General features: G+C 58.0%; 1 protein-coding gene across 5 annotated transcripts in view; it reads left to right on the top strand.

The window, feature by feature from the left end:
- Positions 1–15438, top strand: part of HSPG2 (heparan sulfate proteoglycan 2) — a 121520-nt gene that overhangs the window by 89982 nt on the left and 16100 nt on the right. For all 5 annotated transcript variants that reach the window (XM_074380254.1, XM_074380253.1, XM_039474152.2 and 2 more), the window contains 25 exons: positions 109–259; positions 1219–1370; positions 1459–1591; positions 2057–2202; positions 2385–2520; positions 2614–2765; positions 3502–3637; positions 3807–3958; positions 4732–4870; positions 4969–5120; positions 5681–5816; positions 5932–6083; positions 6263–6401; positions 7572–7723; positions 7916–8063; positions 9924–10075; positions 10794–10935; positions 11229–11380; positions 11769–11910; positions 12027–12161; positions 12479–12613; positions 12867–13048; positions 14004–14199; positions 14472–14651; positions 14968–15228. In XM_074380254.1, coding sequence (XP_074236355.1) covers positions 109–259; positions 1219–1370; positions 1459–1591; positions 2057–2202; positions 2385–2520; positions 2614–2765; positions 3502–3637; positions 3807–3958; positions 4732–4870; positions 4969–5120; positions 5681–5816; positions 5932–6083; positions 6263–6401; positions 7572–7723; positions 7916–8063; positions 9924–10075; positions 10794–10935; positions 11229–11380; positions 11769–11910; positions 12027–12161; positions 12479–12613; positions 12867–13048; positions 14004–14199; positions 14472–14651; positions 14968–15228 — 3853 coding nt within the window. The remainder of the gene's footprint in view (positions 1–108; positions 260–1218; positions 1371–1458; positions 1592–2056; positions 2203–2384; positions 2521–2613; positions 2766–3501; positions 3638–3806; positions 3959–4731; positions 4871–4968; positions 5121–5680; positions 5817–5931; positions 6084–6262; positions 6402–7571; positions 7724–7915; positions 8064–9923; positions 10076–10793; positions 10936–11228; positions 11381–11768; positions 11911–12026; positions 12162–12478; positions 12614–12866; positions 13049–14003; positions 14200–14471; positions 14652–14967; positions 15229–15438) is intronic.

The raw sequence follows: 15438 nt of genomic DNA, 5'->3' as shown, positions 1-15438 counted from the left end.
GGCTCAGAGCACAACCAGTGAGAGTTTAAGTGAGTCACTGAGGCTGAAGGAGCAGTGACCACAGCCCCCATCCTTGTCCTCACATACCTCTGCCTCCTCCTGACCCAGGTCCATGGCTCCCGGCTGCGGCTCCCCCAGGTCTCACCAGCTGATTCTGGAGAATATGTGTGTCGTGTGGAGAACGGATCAGGGCCCAAGGAGGCCTCCATTACTGTCTCTGTCCTGCACGGCACCCATTCGGGTCCGAGCTACACCCCAGGTGGGCAGCCAGGTGCGGCTGAGCCGGGACTGATCCCTGGGAGGTCCCAGAGCGGAAGATGCCCATGGTCTCTTCAGTGGCACCAGGACAGAGGGGGCATCCCAGGCAGGCTTTGACCCTTCAGTGCCTGCTCAGGGAGAGGAGGGGGCTGACTAGATGGGAGTGGTGCTAAGGCTGGTCCAGCTCACCTGGACCCCTATGAGGGACTGTTTCAGAATTTGTCAGGAAGCAGCAGAGTGTCCGGTTGAACACTGACCTGGGAGCCGGCTGGCCTGCTTCAGATCCCAGATCTGCCCCTTAGCAACCCTGAGCTTTTGGGGCCTCAGATTCATCTATGAAACGGAACAGGAAGTGCCATCCACCTGCTTGGTCATGGTGTGGTTTAAATGAGACAGGGGCCAGGCGCGGTGGCTCACGCCTATAATCCCGGCTACTCAGGAGGCTGAGGCAGGAGAATTGCCTGAACCCAGGAGGCGGAGGTTGCAGTGAGCCGAGATCACGCCATTGCACTCCAGCCTGGGTAACAAGAGCAAAACTCCGTCTCAAAAACAATAATAAATAAATAAATAAATAAATAAATAAATAAATGAGACGGTGTCTCTGGAAAGTACCTGTGAGCACATGGAAGGCGCCCTCTAGCAGGGATGAGTCTCACTATCATCGGCATCCGTGGGCACAGCCTGGGTAGTAAAGCTCGCTGGTTCCCTGCAGGCCAGAGGAGCTCATCATCAAGAAGTCGTGGGTGGGCCAGTGGGCCTCCAGCTTGTGGTTAGAGGTTGGAGAGGGAAGAAGCCATACTCAGCTGGCCATGTGGAGGCAGAAGGGTGTGGCCCTGGTCTCAGAAAGGCCACTTGTCGGCCGTCCCCGTGAGGGCCTGATCACAGCCCAGAGCCCTCTGCCCCAGGGATCCAGGTTACAGCCCAAGAGTCCAGGTGTCTGAGCAGTGCCTCTGTGTCCAGCCCCCGGCAGCACCCCGCCCATCCGCATCGAGCCTTCCTCCTCACATGTGGCTGAAGGCCAGACCCTGGATCTGAACTGCGTGGTGTCCGGGCAGGCCCACGCCCAGGTCACATGGCACAAGCGTGGGGGCAGCCTCCCTGCCCGGCACCAGGTATGGTAGCCCCCCCCGGGACCAGCTTGCTGGAGGGGCTGGATGGGACTGCTCCGACGCCCTCCCAACCCACCGCATTTGCACACAGACCCACGGCTCGCTGCTGCGGCTGCACCAGGTGTCCCCCGCCGACTCAGGCGAGTATGTGTGCCGTGTGATGGGTACCTCCGGCCCCCTGGAGGCCTCAGTTCTGGTCACCATCGAGGCCTCTGTCATCCCAGGTGAGTGACTCCCAGTGACACGGAAAACTGGAGGAGGCAGAGAGCCCTCCAGGGTGGTAAGATCCAAGTGACCCCTGTTGCCGACGGGGCAGGAGGTCCATGCTAGAGCTGGCTGCAGGGCCCTGCCCAGGTCGACTCCACCCATCAGAGTAACCGCCGCCCTCCCGTCCGATTCGGTTTGGCCACACATCTCTTCAGGGGTCCCCTCCCACCTCCTCTTCCTCTCTCCGAGCCCCCACTACCCTCATCTCTCTCTCTTCCTCACTCCCCTCTGCAAGGCGTGGTCCATGCCTTGGCCCTCCCACCAGGGTTGCTGGGATTAGGGAATCAAGGCCAGGCCCCCAGATGCCTGGAAACCTGGGCCCAGCCTTGGAACCCTGGGCCGAGCTAGCTGCAGGGTGGGCAACCCCTGCCCTCTCTTCTTAGGAGCATCTACAACTCTCACTCCTTTCCACCCTGCCGCAGGACCCATCCCACCTGTCAGGATCGAGTCTTCATCCTCCACAGTGGCCGAGGGGCAGACCCTGGATCTGAGCTGTGTTGTGGCAGGGCAGGCCCATGCCCAGGTCACATGGTACAAGCGCGGGGGCAGCCTCCCTGCCCGACACCAGGTATAGGGCACCATGGACAGTGGGTTGTGGGGTCCTGGCCCCTAGGCTGAGGGGCTGGCACTTCCCAGATCAGGGGGACAGGGGCCAGCCTGTCCTGGGCTGAGCTAGCTGCAGGGTGGGCAACCCCTGCCCTACTGGCCTCTGGAAAGCCCCCCCTCACACCTCTGCCCATGCCTGCCCAGGTCCGTGGCTCCCGCCTGTACATCTTCCAGGCCTCTCCTGCTGATGCAGGACAGTATGTTTGCCGGGCCAGCAACGGCATGGAGGCTTCCATCACAGTCACAGTAACCAGGACCCAGGGGGCCAACTTTGCCTACCGTGAGTGGGGCCACCAGGCTGGGCTGGGATGCAGAGAACAGGGTAGGACTACTTCAGAGAACAGGAGTGACCGGGGACCATCTTATCCCTCAGCCGCCGGTAGCACCCAGCCCATCCGCATTGAGCCCTCATCCTCGCACGTGGCCGAAGGGCAGACTCTGGATCTGAAGTGCATAGTTCCTGGGCAGGCCCACACCCAGATCACATGGCACAAGCGTGGGGGCAGCCTCCCTGTCCGGCACCAGGTATGGGACTGGAGGATAGGCAGGCCAAGAAGAGGAAGCAGGGTCCCTGCATGGCGGAGGTTATCGGGGGAGGGCTAGAGGCTCCTCTGAGATCAGGACGTTCTGGATCCCATTGCACAGATGTATCCTGCAGTGACTAGAACCCAGCATCTAGCACTGAGCAGCCTGGGTGTGAATCTTGGCTCCACCGCTTAGCTTGTGACCTCGGACAAGTTACTTAACCTCTCTGTGCTATAGTTTTAGAGTCTATAAAATGGTAATGATGGTACATACCCTACAGAATTATCTTAAAGATTAATATATATACAAAATCCTCCGGGCTCAGGTTCACAGAAAGTGCCCTAAGCTGTTAATATTCCTATAACACCATTAGCTATTGTTGTTACCGTATTTTGTAGAATTTAGGATAACACTGATGGCATGACGCACTATGATTTTACGTCCCTCTAAGAAAAAGCTTCCATTTGTAAGGTTATTCGTTGTAGATACATCTTGATTTTGGAGTGTGTGTCTAGAATTGATGGGATGTGGTACAAGTGTGTGCCCAGCTCTCCGGGGCTCCTCTGGCCTACCACTCCTTTCCTGGACAAGAGTCTCCCTTCCCCACTGCCAAGCAGGACAGGGGAACTGATCCAGAGCTGATGGCCAGGCCTCGGGGTGCAGAGATTGAGGGTTGCAGGTTATAGGTGCCAGTGTCTCCTGACGGCTCCCTCTGACTCACCCCCATTCTGGCCAGATGCATGGCTCCCTGCTGAGACTCTACCAGGTTTCCCCCGCCGACTCAGGCGAGTATGTGTGCCGAGTGATGGGCAGCTCCGTGCCCCTGGAGGCCTCTGTCCTGGTGACCATTGAGCCTGCGGGCTCTGTGCCTGGTGAGTAGGTCTCAGGGAAGGCAGGGCTGCGGGCCCAGGGCGGGAGGCTCCCCACTCTTGCAATGGCAGGATCAGGAGGCCAGGCTGCAGACTGCACCTGCCGTGAGACCAGGACCCCACCTCCTCTCACCTCCCAGCTGGCAACTGATCCTTTGCCTCCTGTTCCCAGCACTTGGGGTCACCCCCACCGTCCGGATTGAGTCATCATCTTCACATGTGGCTGAAGGGCAGACCTTGGATCTGAACTGCCTCGTTACCGGGCAGGCCCACGCCCAGATTACGTGGCACAAGCGCGGGGGCAGCCTCCCAGCCCAGCACCAGGTAGGAGGCAGTAGCTAAGGAGGACTGAAGGACCCTATAGCTGTGGTACAAGAGCTTAGGCTTCACTGGGCATGGTGGCTGCCACCTGAAATCCCAGCACTTTGGGAGGCCAAGGCAGGCGGATCATGAGGTCAGGAGTTCAAGACCAGCCTGACCAACATGGTAAAACCCCATCTCTACTAAAAATACAAAAATTAGTGTGCGTGGTAGTGCACGCCTGTAATCCCAGCTTCTCAGGAGGCTGAGGCAGGAGAATCACTTGAACCTGGGAAGTAGAGATTACAGTGAGCTGAGATCGCACCATTGCACTCCAGCCTGGATGACAGAGCCAGACTCCGTCTCAAAAAAAAAAAAAAAAAAGAGCATAGGCTTGGAACTCAGTCCTGTTTGAGTTCAGACACTGTTCCCCCACTTGCATACTGTGTGACTTTAGGCCAGTCACTTGTCACTGGATTCCCTGACCCTCAGTGTCCTCATCTGCCAAATGGGCTCATGCTGCCCACCTTATTTCCCCTGTAGCATGTCAAACACTGGTCCCCACTTGTCTCTCATGCCAAGTTGCAGTGGACCCTGGCATGGGTGAGGTGGCAGGCTAGACCCAGTCCTGAAACCGGGGCAGGAGAGAAGAAGGGCAAAGGTGGTTTCCCTGGAAGAGCTTCCATCAAGTTCCAGCTGGCTGGGCTGGGAGTGGCACCGGGGAAGGGAACACGAGCTTGGCGTGAGCCGCGGTGCCCAGCTCTGAGCCTGCCTTCTCCCTCCTGACCCCCCCCCAGGTGCATGGTTCGAGGCTCCGGCTGCTCCAGGTGACCCCAGCTGACTCCGGGGAGTATGTGTGCCGTGTGGTCGGCAGCTCAGGCACCCAGGAAGCCTCCGTCCTTGTCACCATCCAGCAGCGCCTTAGCGGCTCCCACTGTGAGTGTCTCGGGGCTCACACAAATGGTGGAAGGCTGGGGGCCCCCGTCTGCACCCTCAGCAGCTCCCACACCCTGCTTTCCCTCTCGCCCTCCCAGCCCAGGGCGTGGTGTACCCTGTCCGCATCGAGTCCTCCTCGGCCTCCCTGGCCAATGGACACACCCTGGACCTCAGCTGCCTCGTTGCCAGCCAGGCTCCCCACACCATCACCTGGTATAAGCGCGGAGGCAGCTTACCCAGCCGGCACCAGGTACAGGGCCAGCGGGTGGGGAGGGCAAAAGCAGGGTGCGCCAGCACGGATGGGAGGTAGGGGGGACTCTCAGCACCTCGCTCTGTGCTCATTCAGCCATTCAGCAAACATTGAGCTTCCTTGCTGGATGGGTCCTAGACTGCTGCTGAGAATACGGAGATCACAGGCTTCCTGATCTCAGCGAGAGCCACTTAGGCACCAGATCTCACGGAAAAGCGCTCCAGGCCACATCCTGAGCCTGGCACTGAAGATTCTGGATGGAATGAGACAGTGGCCTCATTCAGGCAGCTCGCAGGCCGTGGGAGCCCCAGCAGGATGCTGTGTCAGCACTGGGGAGGGCCCGAACGGGTTTTCTGGAGGGGCGATGAAAGGCTAGACATCCACCCCAGCCCAGAGACAGACCACAGCCATGCTGGGAGTCTCAGGAAGGCCACAAAGGAGGCAAGGCAGGGAGGCTCCCGGAGTCCAGGAGGCAGCGGCAGCAGTGCCCGAGACGTGGACTTGCTGCCCACACCTGCCCTCACCTGCTGCCCACACCTGCTGCCACCTGCTTCCTGCAGATCATGGGTTCCCGGCTGCGGATCCCTCAGGTGACTCCAGCGGACTCGGGCGAGTACGTGTGTCACGTCAGTAACGGTGCCGGCTCCCAGGAGACCTCACTCGTCGTCACCATCCAGGGCAGCGGCTCCTCCCATGGTGAGAGCACAGAGGGCAGGGGGTCCAGACAAGTGGTGCAGGGGGTAGCAGAGGTTCCCAGTGCCAGCACCGTGACCTCACTCTGACCACGTGGTCCCCATCCCTCTGTCCCCAGTGCCCAGCGTCTCCCCACCAATCAGGATCGAGTCCTCTTCCCCCACGGTGGTGGAAGGGCAGACCTTGGACCTGAACTGCGTGGTCGCCAGGCAGCCCCAGGCTGTCATCACATGGTACAAGCGTGGGGGCAGCCTTCCCTCCCGACACCAGGTACAGAGTGGAGCCGCGGCAGCAGGGGTGGAACCCTGGTCTCCCAGGGTGGGCAGAGCAGGCTCCCTCTCGCTCGTACTGGGCCCGGGTCAGCAGGCTGACCAGGAAGGCCTAAGCCAGCTGGTGACCCCAGGGTCCCTCCACTCCCTCTCCCTCTCCTTCTCCACCCACCCATCCAGGCCCATGGCTCCCACTTGCGGTTGCACCAGATGTCTGTGGCTGACTCCGGCGAGTACGTGTGCCGGGCCAACAACAACATCGATGCCCTGGAGGCCTCCATTGTGATCTCGGTCTCCCCAAGCGCCGGCAGCCCCTCTGGTGAGTCTGCCCAGGAAAGGGACAAGGAATTCAGGCAACAGTGTTCCCTGGGGTGAAGGCACTTCTGGATCAGAGTCCTCAGGCAAGGGCCTGAGGAAAGACGGCTGGGTTCAAAGGCCAGGTGCCGTGGCTGACGCCTGTAATCCCAATACTTTGGGAGGCCAAGGTGGGTGGATCACGTGAGCCTAGGAGTCCTGGGCAACATGGCAAAAACCAATCTCTACTAAAAATACAAAAATTAGCCAGGCATTGTTAACTGTAGTCCCAGCTACTTGGGAGGCTGAAGTGGGAGGATCGCTTGAGCCCCGGAGGTTGACGCTGCAAGTGAGCTGTGATTGTGCAACTGTACTCCAGCCTGGGCAACAGGAGTGAGCCACCCTCTCAAAATAAACAAAATAAAACAAAAAACCCTGGGTTCAAATCCTGCTTGTACCACTAAGGGACTTAGAGAGTTACCTTCCCCTCTCAGCGTCAGTTTCCACCAGTGAAATGGGGGCACTGACCTTTCCAACCTCTCAGAAATGCACCGTTCAATACAGTGGCTATGGCGACCCCATTTCTAACATTTCACGTTCTCAGTAGCCACGTGTGGCTTGCAGCCACTGTCTTGGCCTGTGCAGATAAAAAACATTTCCATCACGGCAGGAAGTGTATAAATTTTGTGAGGATTAAGTGAGTTCATGCATGTAAAGTGCTTAGAGCAGTGCCTGGCACACCGTAAGTGCTTTATAAGTATTATTATTATTATTTTGAGAGGAAATCTCGCCCTGTCACCCAGGCTGGAGTGCAGTGGCACGATCCCCACTTACTCCAACTTCCATCTCCTTGGCTCAAGTCATTCCAGGGAGTCCCAGCCTGTCTCAGCCTCCCAAGTAGCTGGGACTACAGGCGCATGCCACCAGGCGTGGCCAGTTTTTGTATTTTTAGCAGAGATGGGGTTTCATAATATTGGTCAGGCTGGTCTCGAATTCCTGACCTTAGGTGATCCACCCACCTCGGCCTCCCAAAGTGCTGGGATTACAGGCATGAGCTATGGTGCTCGGCCAAGTGTGTTAACTATTATTATTATTAGTCCAGGGGGGTGGGATTTTCTACAGCAGAGGGTCCCACCCAACCCTGTTCCCAAATCTAACGACAGTTGGGCCGACTCACTGCTCTTTGTTCCCCCAGCCCCTGGCAGTTCTATGCCCATCAGAATTGAGTCATCATCCTCACACGTGGCTGAAGGGCAGACCCTGGATCTGAACTGCGTGGTCCCTGGGCAGGCCCATGCCCAGGTCACTTGGCACAAGCGTGGGGGCAGCCTTCCCAGTCACCATCAGGTATGCGGCTGGCAGGAAATGGTGGGAGTGCCACTGGATGTGGGGGCCCTGGCTAGCTCTGCCAGGAGGGAGACCTGGGAGCCCCAATGGAGTTCAGTGCCCACCTGGGTCAGAGGTTAGACCTTGGCCCCAGGCTTTCAACAATTCCAGACTGGCACCTGACTCTGTTCCTCTGTCCTGTCCCCTCTTCAGGCCCACGACTCACGGCTACGGCTCTACCGGGTGTCCCCGGCTGACTCAGGCGAATACGTTTGCCGGGCGATGGGCAGCTCTGGCCCCCTGGAGGCCTCAGTCCTGGTCACCATCGAAGCCTCTGGCTCAAGTGCTGTCCATGTCCCTGGTGAGGGTCCCTGCAGTGGGACTGGGAGACTGGAGGAGGGAGGAAGGGACACAGACCACTGGGCAGAACTGGGAGAAGGAAACACTTCCTGGCACTTGGCAGGAACTGCCCCTCTGATTCCAGACTTCACCTCCCATCATTCCCATGGTCCCAGGACTGAGGAGCCGGCTCAAGTGGAGTGGCTTCTGTCCCTCTCTGCAGGCTTCGAGCACAGGCTTTGTAGCCTGGCATCTATGCATGAGTCCCAGCACCTCTGGCCACACTTGGAGATGTTGCCCAAGGGCCCTCAGCTTTCTACATGTCACTGTCACTGTCTGTAAAGAAGGGGTAGTAGTGCTCTTGTACGCTACTATCTAATTATAGAGTTCCCAAAATCCCGGGACTGCACCTCTGCGAGTATTGGAGGGTGATTTAAACATTTTTATTAGGGCCGGGTGCAGTAGCTCACACCTGTAATCCCAGCACTTTGAGAGGCCGAGGAGGGTGGATTGCCTGAGTTTATGAGTTCAAGGATGTGGCGGCACATGCCTTTAGTCCTAGCTACTCAGGAGGCTGAAGCACGAGAATCCCTTGAACCTGAGAGATAGGGGTTGCAGTGAGCCAAGATCGCACCACTGGACTCCAGCCTGGGCAACAGAGTGAGACTCTGACTCCAATAAATAAATAAATAAGGGCCAGGCGTGGTGGCTCACGCCTGTAATCCCAGCACTTTGGGAGGCCGAGGCGGGTGGATCACAAAGTCGTGAGATCAAGACCATCCTGGCCAATATGGTGAAATCCTGTCTCTAAAAAATAAATAAATAAACATCTTTATTAATACTAGTGGCATATAAGGGCCAAAAAGCACATCAGGCCTGTCCTTAGTTCTTGGAAATCTTTGCCTATGATGGAGCTAAGTAGTTAAGGTTTTTTGCTTTTTTTTTTTTTTTTTTTTTTAAGTGAATCAGTTGAGGCTGAGCACAGTGGCTCACACATATAATCCCAGCACTTTGGGAGGCCAAGGCAGGCGAATGACCTGAGGTCGGGAGTTCAAGACCAACCTAACCAACATGGAGAAACCCCATCTCTACTAAAAATACGAAATTAGCTGGCACATGCCTGTAATCCCAGCCACTTGGGAGACTGAGGCAGGAGAATCGCTTGAACCCAGGAGGCGGAGGTCGCAGTGAGCCAAGACCACGCCATTGCACTCCAGGCTGGGCAACAAGAGCGAAACTCCATTTCAAAAAAACAAAAATAAAAGTGATTCGGTTGAAAGGAAGATGTACAGCAATTAACAGCACAGGGACATATGCTATTGCAGAAATCATGATAATAGGACGTGAATTGTTCAGTAGCAAACATGACCAAGCACATCTTACGTGCTGAGCCCTGCCGTATTCACACATACTAGTTCATTTCATTTTCACAACAGCCCTTTGAGGTAGATAGCATTATTTTCTCCATTTTACAGATGGGGAGACTGAGACTCAGAGAGGTGAAGTTATTTTGCAAAGGTTATACCACTAATCAATGGCAGAGCTGGAATTTGAACCCAGGCAGTCTGGCCCCAGAGTCTGGGTTCTTAGCCACATTCTATCCGAGTTTGCCAAACATGAGTGGTCTGTGTGGAGGTGTCAAGACCTGAGCCCCGGCCCCACTGGTGCTGGGAGCGTGGGAGGAAGAGGAGATGCTGGGGCCATTGCCTGGGGGCAGATCTGGAGAGTGAGAAGTGCCTACGGCTGCTCCAGGCCTCAGTGGAATGGGAAGGGAAAGATACCATGCTCCAAATGGCCTCTGGTTCGAACATCTTGGCACCCGGGGAAGGGTTCAGGGCATCAGGGTGGGCGTCCCAGCTCACTGACCTCTCCTGTGCCCCAGCCCGAGGTGGAGCCCCACCCATCCGCGTCGAGACCTCCTCCTCCCAAGTGGCCGAAGGGCAGACCCTGGATCTGAAGTGTGTTGTGCCCGGGCAGGCCCACGCCCAGGTCACGTGGCACAAGCGTGGGGGAAACCTCCCTGCCCGGCACCAGGTAAGTACGCTGGAGAAGGATGCATGTCCTCCATGCCTGCAGCGGTCCTGCCTGAATCCAGCCCTGAAGGGAAAGTGGCCCCAGCAACAAGGGACTGGGGAGAATGGCAGCAGGAGGTCACTGGAGGCAGGAGGCTGAGAGCGAGCTGGGCACGGCAGGGCCACCACCAGCCCCACAGTACCCTGGTGCAAAATAGAAACCTCTGGCCAAGCGTCGTGGCTCATACCTGGAATCCCAGCATTTGGGGAGGCCGAGGCAGGTGGATCATTTGAGGTCAGGAGTTCAAAACCAGCTTGACCAACATGGCAAAACCCCTTCTCCACCAAAAATACAAAAATTAGCCAGGCATGGAGGCACATACCTGTAATGCCAGCTACTTGGGAGGCTGAGGCAGGAGAATCACTTGAACCCAGGAGCAGAGGTTGCAGTGAACCGAGATTCCACCACTGCACTCCAGCCTGGGTGACAGAGCAATTCACTGTCTCAGAAAAAAGAAAAGAAAAAGACATCTCTTACTCAAGGCTCTTGACTTCTTCCTACCGGAAAAAAAAATTATCATAATAAACATGGCCTCCACAATGCCGACTGTCAAAGGGGTCGCCTCCGACAGGGTGCACCTACATACCCATGCACGGCAGTCCCGGGGCGCAGGTCCCAGAGGCCTGGGCATCTGAAGGCTCCCAGCTCACCCTCCCCACTCTCACCCCACCTTGGCCAGGTCCACGGCCCGCTGCTGAGGCTGAACCAGGTGTCCCCAGCCGACTCTGGCGAGTACTCATGCCAAGTGACTGGAAGCTCAGGCACCCTGGAGGCATCTGTCCTGGTCACAATTGAGCCCTCCAGCCCAAGCCCCATTCCTGGTGAGTGACAAGTAACAGTGGGTGATGCCCGTGCATAAGCGTGGGGCCCCTTCCCGGTCCTGCTCCTCTCCTCTCTCCCAACCCAGGTGTTCCCAAGTCTAAAGATGGTCCCGTCCCCTCAACCAGGGGGTCCCCATCCCTGGGTCTGAAGAGGACACCTGAGTCCCCAGGGAAAGGAAACCCTTTTTAGGTTATGTCAGCTACTCTCAAGCTACCGCACCCCCAGGACCAACTGGAGTTGGCCTTCAGTGCCCCCCAGCCCCTGCCTTGATCCACACTCCCTGTGCCCACAGCCCCAGGACTGGCCCAGCCCATCTACATTGAGGCCTCCTCTTCACACGTGACTGAAGGGCAGACCCTGGATCTGAACTGCGTGGTGCCTGGGCAGGCGCATGCCCAGGTCACATGGTACAAGCGCGAGGGCAGCCTCCCTGCCCGGCACCAGGTACAGGGGCCAGGAGGGGGAGGATTCCAGGGCAGGCAAGGTTAGACCTGCAGTTGTCCTCTGCACCCAAACCTCATGCAAACGCCAGCCTGCTTGGGGACCCCAGGGGATAAAATGCTTTTGGGGGACAAGTTCACCAGCCTTCGAATCAGGAGACCTGGGTTTTTCTCTTGGCTCTGCAGCTGAATCCTTTCCTGAGCCTCAGTTTCCCCCACTGTAAAGTTAGCGGATTGGACTTCCAGGATTCTGTGAATGAAGCTTCCACCAGCCCTACGAGCTGGGGCCCGAAGCTCCTGAGATAACTCTTGGGAACCGGCACAGTTGGGCTTGGGGACATTCCTTGGCCCAGGGACTTTGGCCTTATAACCATTCGCTCCATGCTCTGCAGACCCACGGCTCCCAGCTGCGGCTCCACCACGTCTCCCCTGCTGACTCAGGCGAGTATGTGTGCCGCGTGGCCGGTGGCCCAGGCCCTGAACAAGAAGCCTCCTTCGTGGTCACAGTCCCACCCAGCGAGGGGTCTTCCTACCGTGAGTATGGCAGATGCCATGGGCAAGGGGTGAAGGGGAGGGACCTGAAGCGGAACCTCCCCAGGCCGAAGCAGCCCACCCCTGCTGAGCCCCGCCCTCTGCCCCTCTGGCCCTAGGCCTCAGGAGCCCGGTCATCTCCATCGACCCGCCCAGCAGCACTGTGCACCAGGGCCAGGATGCCAGCTTCAAGTGCCTCATCCACGACGGGGCAGCCCCCATCAGCCTCGAGTGGAAGACCCGGAAGCTGGAGGGTGAGCCGGGCTGGTGGGTGGGTGGGCAAACGGGGGCAGGCAGGGTGCAGTCCTCGCCACCGTGTGAGGGTGGGGTGAGTCTGGACTCCTCACATTCACGGTGTGGCTACTAAGGCCCTTCCTGTCTCTGTATGGCGAGGGTGCTGGACCCAGGAGTTTCCAAGGCCTTTGTTACCTTCTGCTATCTGGGACTCCATGAGCTGGACACACCCAGGCCGGAGGGGTGGGGGCCGTGGGCCCAGGGGCACGGGCTGGCAGCACCAAAACATGAGAAGGACCAGGTCAGTCCTCTCTCACCGTCCCCATCAACCTCACAGACAATGTCCACATCAGTCCCAATGGCTCCATCATCACCATCGTGGGCACCCGGCCCAGCAACCACGGCCCCTATCGCTGCGTGGCCTCCAATGCCTACGGCGTGGCCCAGAGTGTGGTGAACCTCAGCGTGCACGGTGAGGGGACGTCGACCCTGTGGGGCCCTGCCCTCCTGTTTCCAGCCCTGATTCTCAGCTCAGACCCTCCACGTTTAAATCCTCCCTCCACCACTGACTCTGTCTTGGGCATTCTCCCTCTCTGAGCCTCAGTTTCCACCTCAGTGCAGTGGAGAGACAGGTGCCCACCCAGCAGTTACTGAGCCCGAGGCCGTGGCAGTGTGGTGACCTGCAGAGCCCTGCCTGTGGTCAGTGCTGTCATTCCTTCGGACAGGGCCCCCGACAGTGTCCGTGCTCCCCGAGGGCCCTGTGTGGGTGAAAGAGGGAAAGGCTGTCACCCTGGAGTGTGTCAGTGCCGGGGAGCCCCGCTCCTCTGCTCGTTGGACCCGGATCGGCACCCCTGTCAAGTTGGAGCAACGGACGTATGGGCTCGTGGACAGCCACGCGGTGCTGCAGGTGAGGCCAGGGCTGGTGCCTCTCTGGGTCTGAGGCCCAGTCCAGGGCCCAGCCTTGAGCGGGTGCTTGGAGGAGATACTAGCGGATGGCAAGTGGCGATGAGTGGATGGAGAGAGGAAGGGAGGAATGGATGGGATGGGTGGATGGCGAATAGACTGGAAGGTGAGGGGAAGAGAGAAGGAAGGTGGGAGAAGGAAGAAAGAATGAGTGGAAGGATGGGAGGGGGGGTCAAAGCCAAGTACATGGATGGACTAATGGGGTGTCATGAGGGTGAGCCCTCAAGCAGCCAGATGGAACAAAACCAAGGAAAGGGCCAGGCGTGGTGGCACATACCTGTCATCCCAGAACTTTGGGAGGCCAAGGTGGGAAGATCGCTTGAGCCCAAGAGTTCAAGACCAGCCTGGGAGGCCAAGAAAGGCAGATCACCTGAGGTCCAGGGGTTCAAGACCAGCCTGGCCAACATGGTGAAACTCCATCTCTACTAAAAATACAAAATTCACCAGGTGTAGTGGCACATACCTGTAGTCCCAGCTACCCAGGAGGCTGAGGCAGAAGAATCACTGGAAATCGGGAGGGGGAGGCTGCAGTGAGCTGAGATGACGTCACTGCACTCCAGCCTGGGCAAGACAGAGCCAGACTCCATCTCAAAATTAATTAATTAATTAATTAATTAATTAAAATAAAAACTTAGCCAGGTATAGCAGCACATACCTGTAGTCCCAGCTATTCATTTGGCTGAGGCGAGAGGACTGCTCGAGTGTGGGAGGCAGAGGTTGCAATGAGCCAGGATGGTGCCACTGCACTCCAACCTGGGCGACAGATTAAGACCCTGTCTCAAAAAATAAATAAATACCAAGGCAGGGTAGAGGAAATAGGGAAAGCCCAGCCAGAGCTGGGGCTGACATCAAAGTCCCCACTCAGTCCCCACATAACCAGTCTCCTTGCTTTCTCCCAGATTTCATCCGTGAAGCCATCAGATGCGGGCACTTATGTGTGCCTTGCTCAGAACGCACTGGGCACAGCACAGAAGCAGGTGGAGGTGATCGTGGACACAGGTGCTGTGGCCCCAGGGGCCCCTCAGGTCCAAGCAGAAGAAGCTGAGCTGACTGTGGAGGCCGGACACACAGCCACGTTGCGCTGCTCAGCCACAGGTGTGGCCAGGGGCTGGCACACAGGGCTGGCAGGGCAGGGATGCCCTGGGGTCTGAATTGCAAACCCATGAGATCTAGAGATGATGTCGTGTCCAGGGCTAGTGAGTGTGGGGACACTGTGTTGCCAGCATCACTCAATGTTGGCTGAGGAACCCACTTAGGAGTCCCCAGAGAGGGACCGGATCACCCAGGGCCCTTCCTCACCATGGCCACCCTCCTTGAATCCCTGAGACAGGCCAGTGATTTCTATCATCTTCCACTCTACTCCACAGGCAGCCCCGCGCCCACCATCCACTGGTCCAAGCTGCGCTCCCCACTACCCTGGCAGCACCAGCTGGAAGGTGACACACTGATCATTCCCCGGGTAGCTCAACAGGACTCGGGCCAGTACATCTGCAATGCCACTAGCCCTGCTGGGCACGCTGAGGCCAACATCATCCTGCACGTGGAGAGTAAGGCCTCATCCCGTCTTTGTCTGCACCAAATGAAGATCTGAGCCCCCCCGACTAGGCTCCATCTCACAAAGAACCCCAGAAACTCCATCCAGAGGATGGATGTTGAGACCCCAGAGATCTCCAGGCACCACAGGGGCCCCAGAGCCTGCTCTTTACCTGACATCCACACCCCGTCCTGGGACCTTTGCTTTTCTTATCCCCAGTCCCCCTTTTCTTATCACCAATCAGCTTCCCTGGACACCGGGATCCAATGACCTGCTGCCATTTTGACCTCTGCCCTCCCCCATCCTGACCTCTGTGTCCCCCAACCCAGGCCCACCATATGCCACTACGGTCCCAGAGCACGCCTCAGTGAGGGCAGGGGAGACGGTGCAGCTGCAGTGCCTGGCTCACGGGACACCCCCGCTCAACTTCCAGTGGAGCCGTGTGGGCGGCACCCTTCCTGGGAGGGCGACTGCCAGGAACGAGCTGCTGCACTTTGAGTCTGCAGCCCCCGAGGACTCAGGCCGCTACCGCTGCAGGGTCACCAACAAGGTGGGCTCCACCGAGGCCTTTGCCCAGCTGCTCATCCAAGGTAAGCAGCCCTGGCTCAGGGTGGAAGGGGGCCCCTTTCCTCCTGGCCCTTCGATGACCCAGCTAGGCAGACTCAGGGTGGGAGGGCCTCCCTTCACAACCCCACCTGAATGCCCTCCTCTCCCCTGCTCTCCAAGCCCGGAGGCAGGCTTGCCTCCTCCAGGAAGCCCCTCCATCACGTGTGCTCAGCTGCTCTAGCTCTCCTTTGGCA

This window comes from Saimiri boliviensis, chromosome 11 (genome assembly GCF_048565385.1).
Source record: "Saimiri boliviensis isolate mSaiBol1 chromosome 11, mSaiBol1.pri, whole genome shotgun sequence".
Classification (NCBI taxonomy): domain Eukaryota; kingdom Metazoa; phylum Chordata; class Mammalia; order Primates; family Cebidae; genus Saimiri; species Saimiri boliviensis.
This window is presented reverse-complemented; position numbering and strand designations above follow the sequence as displayed.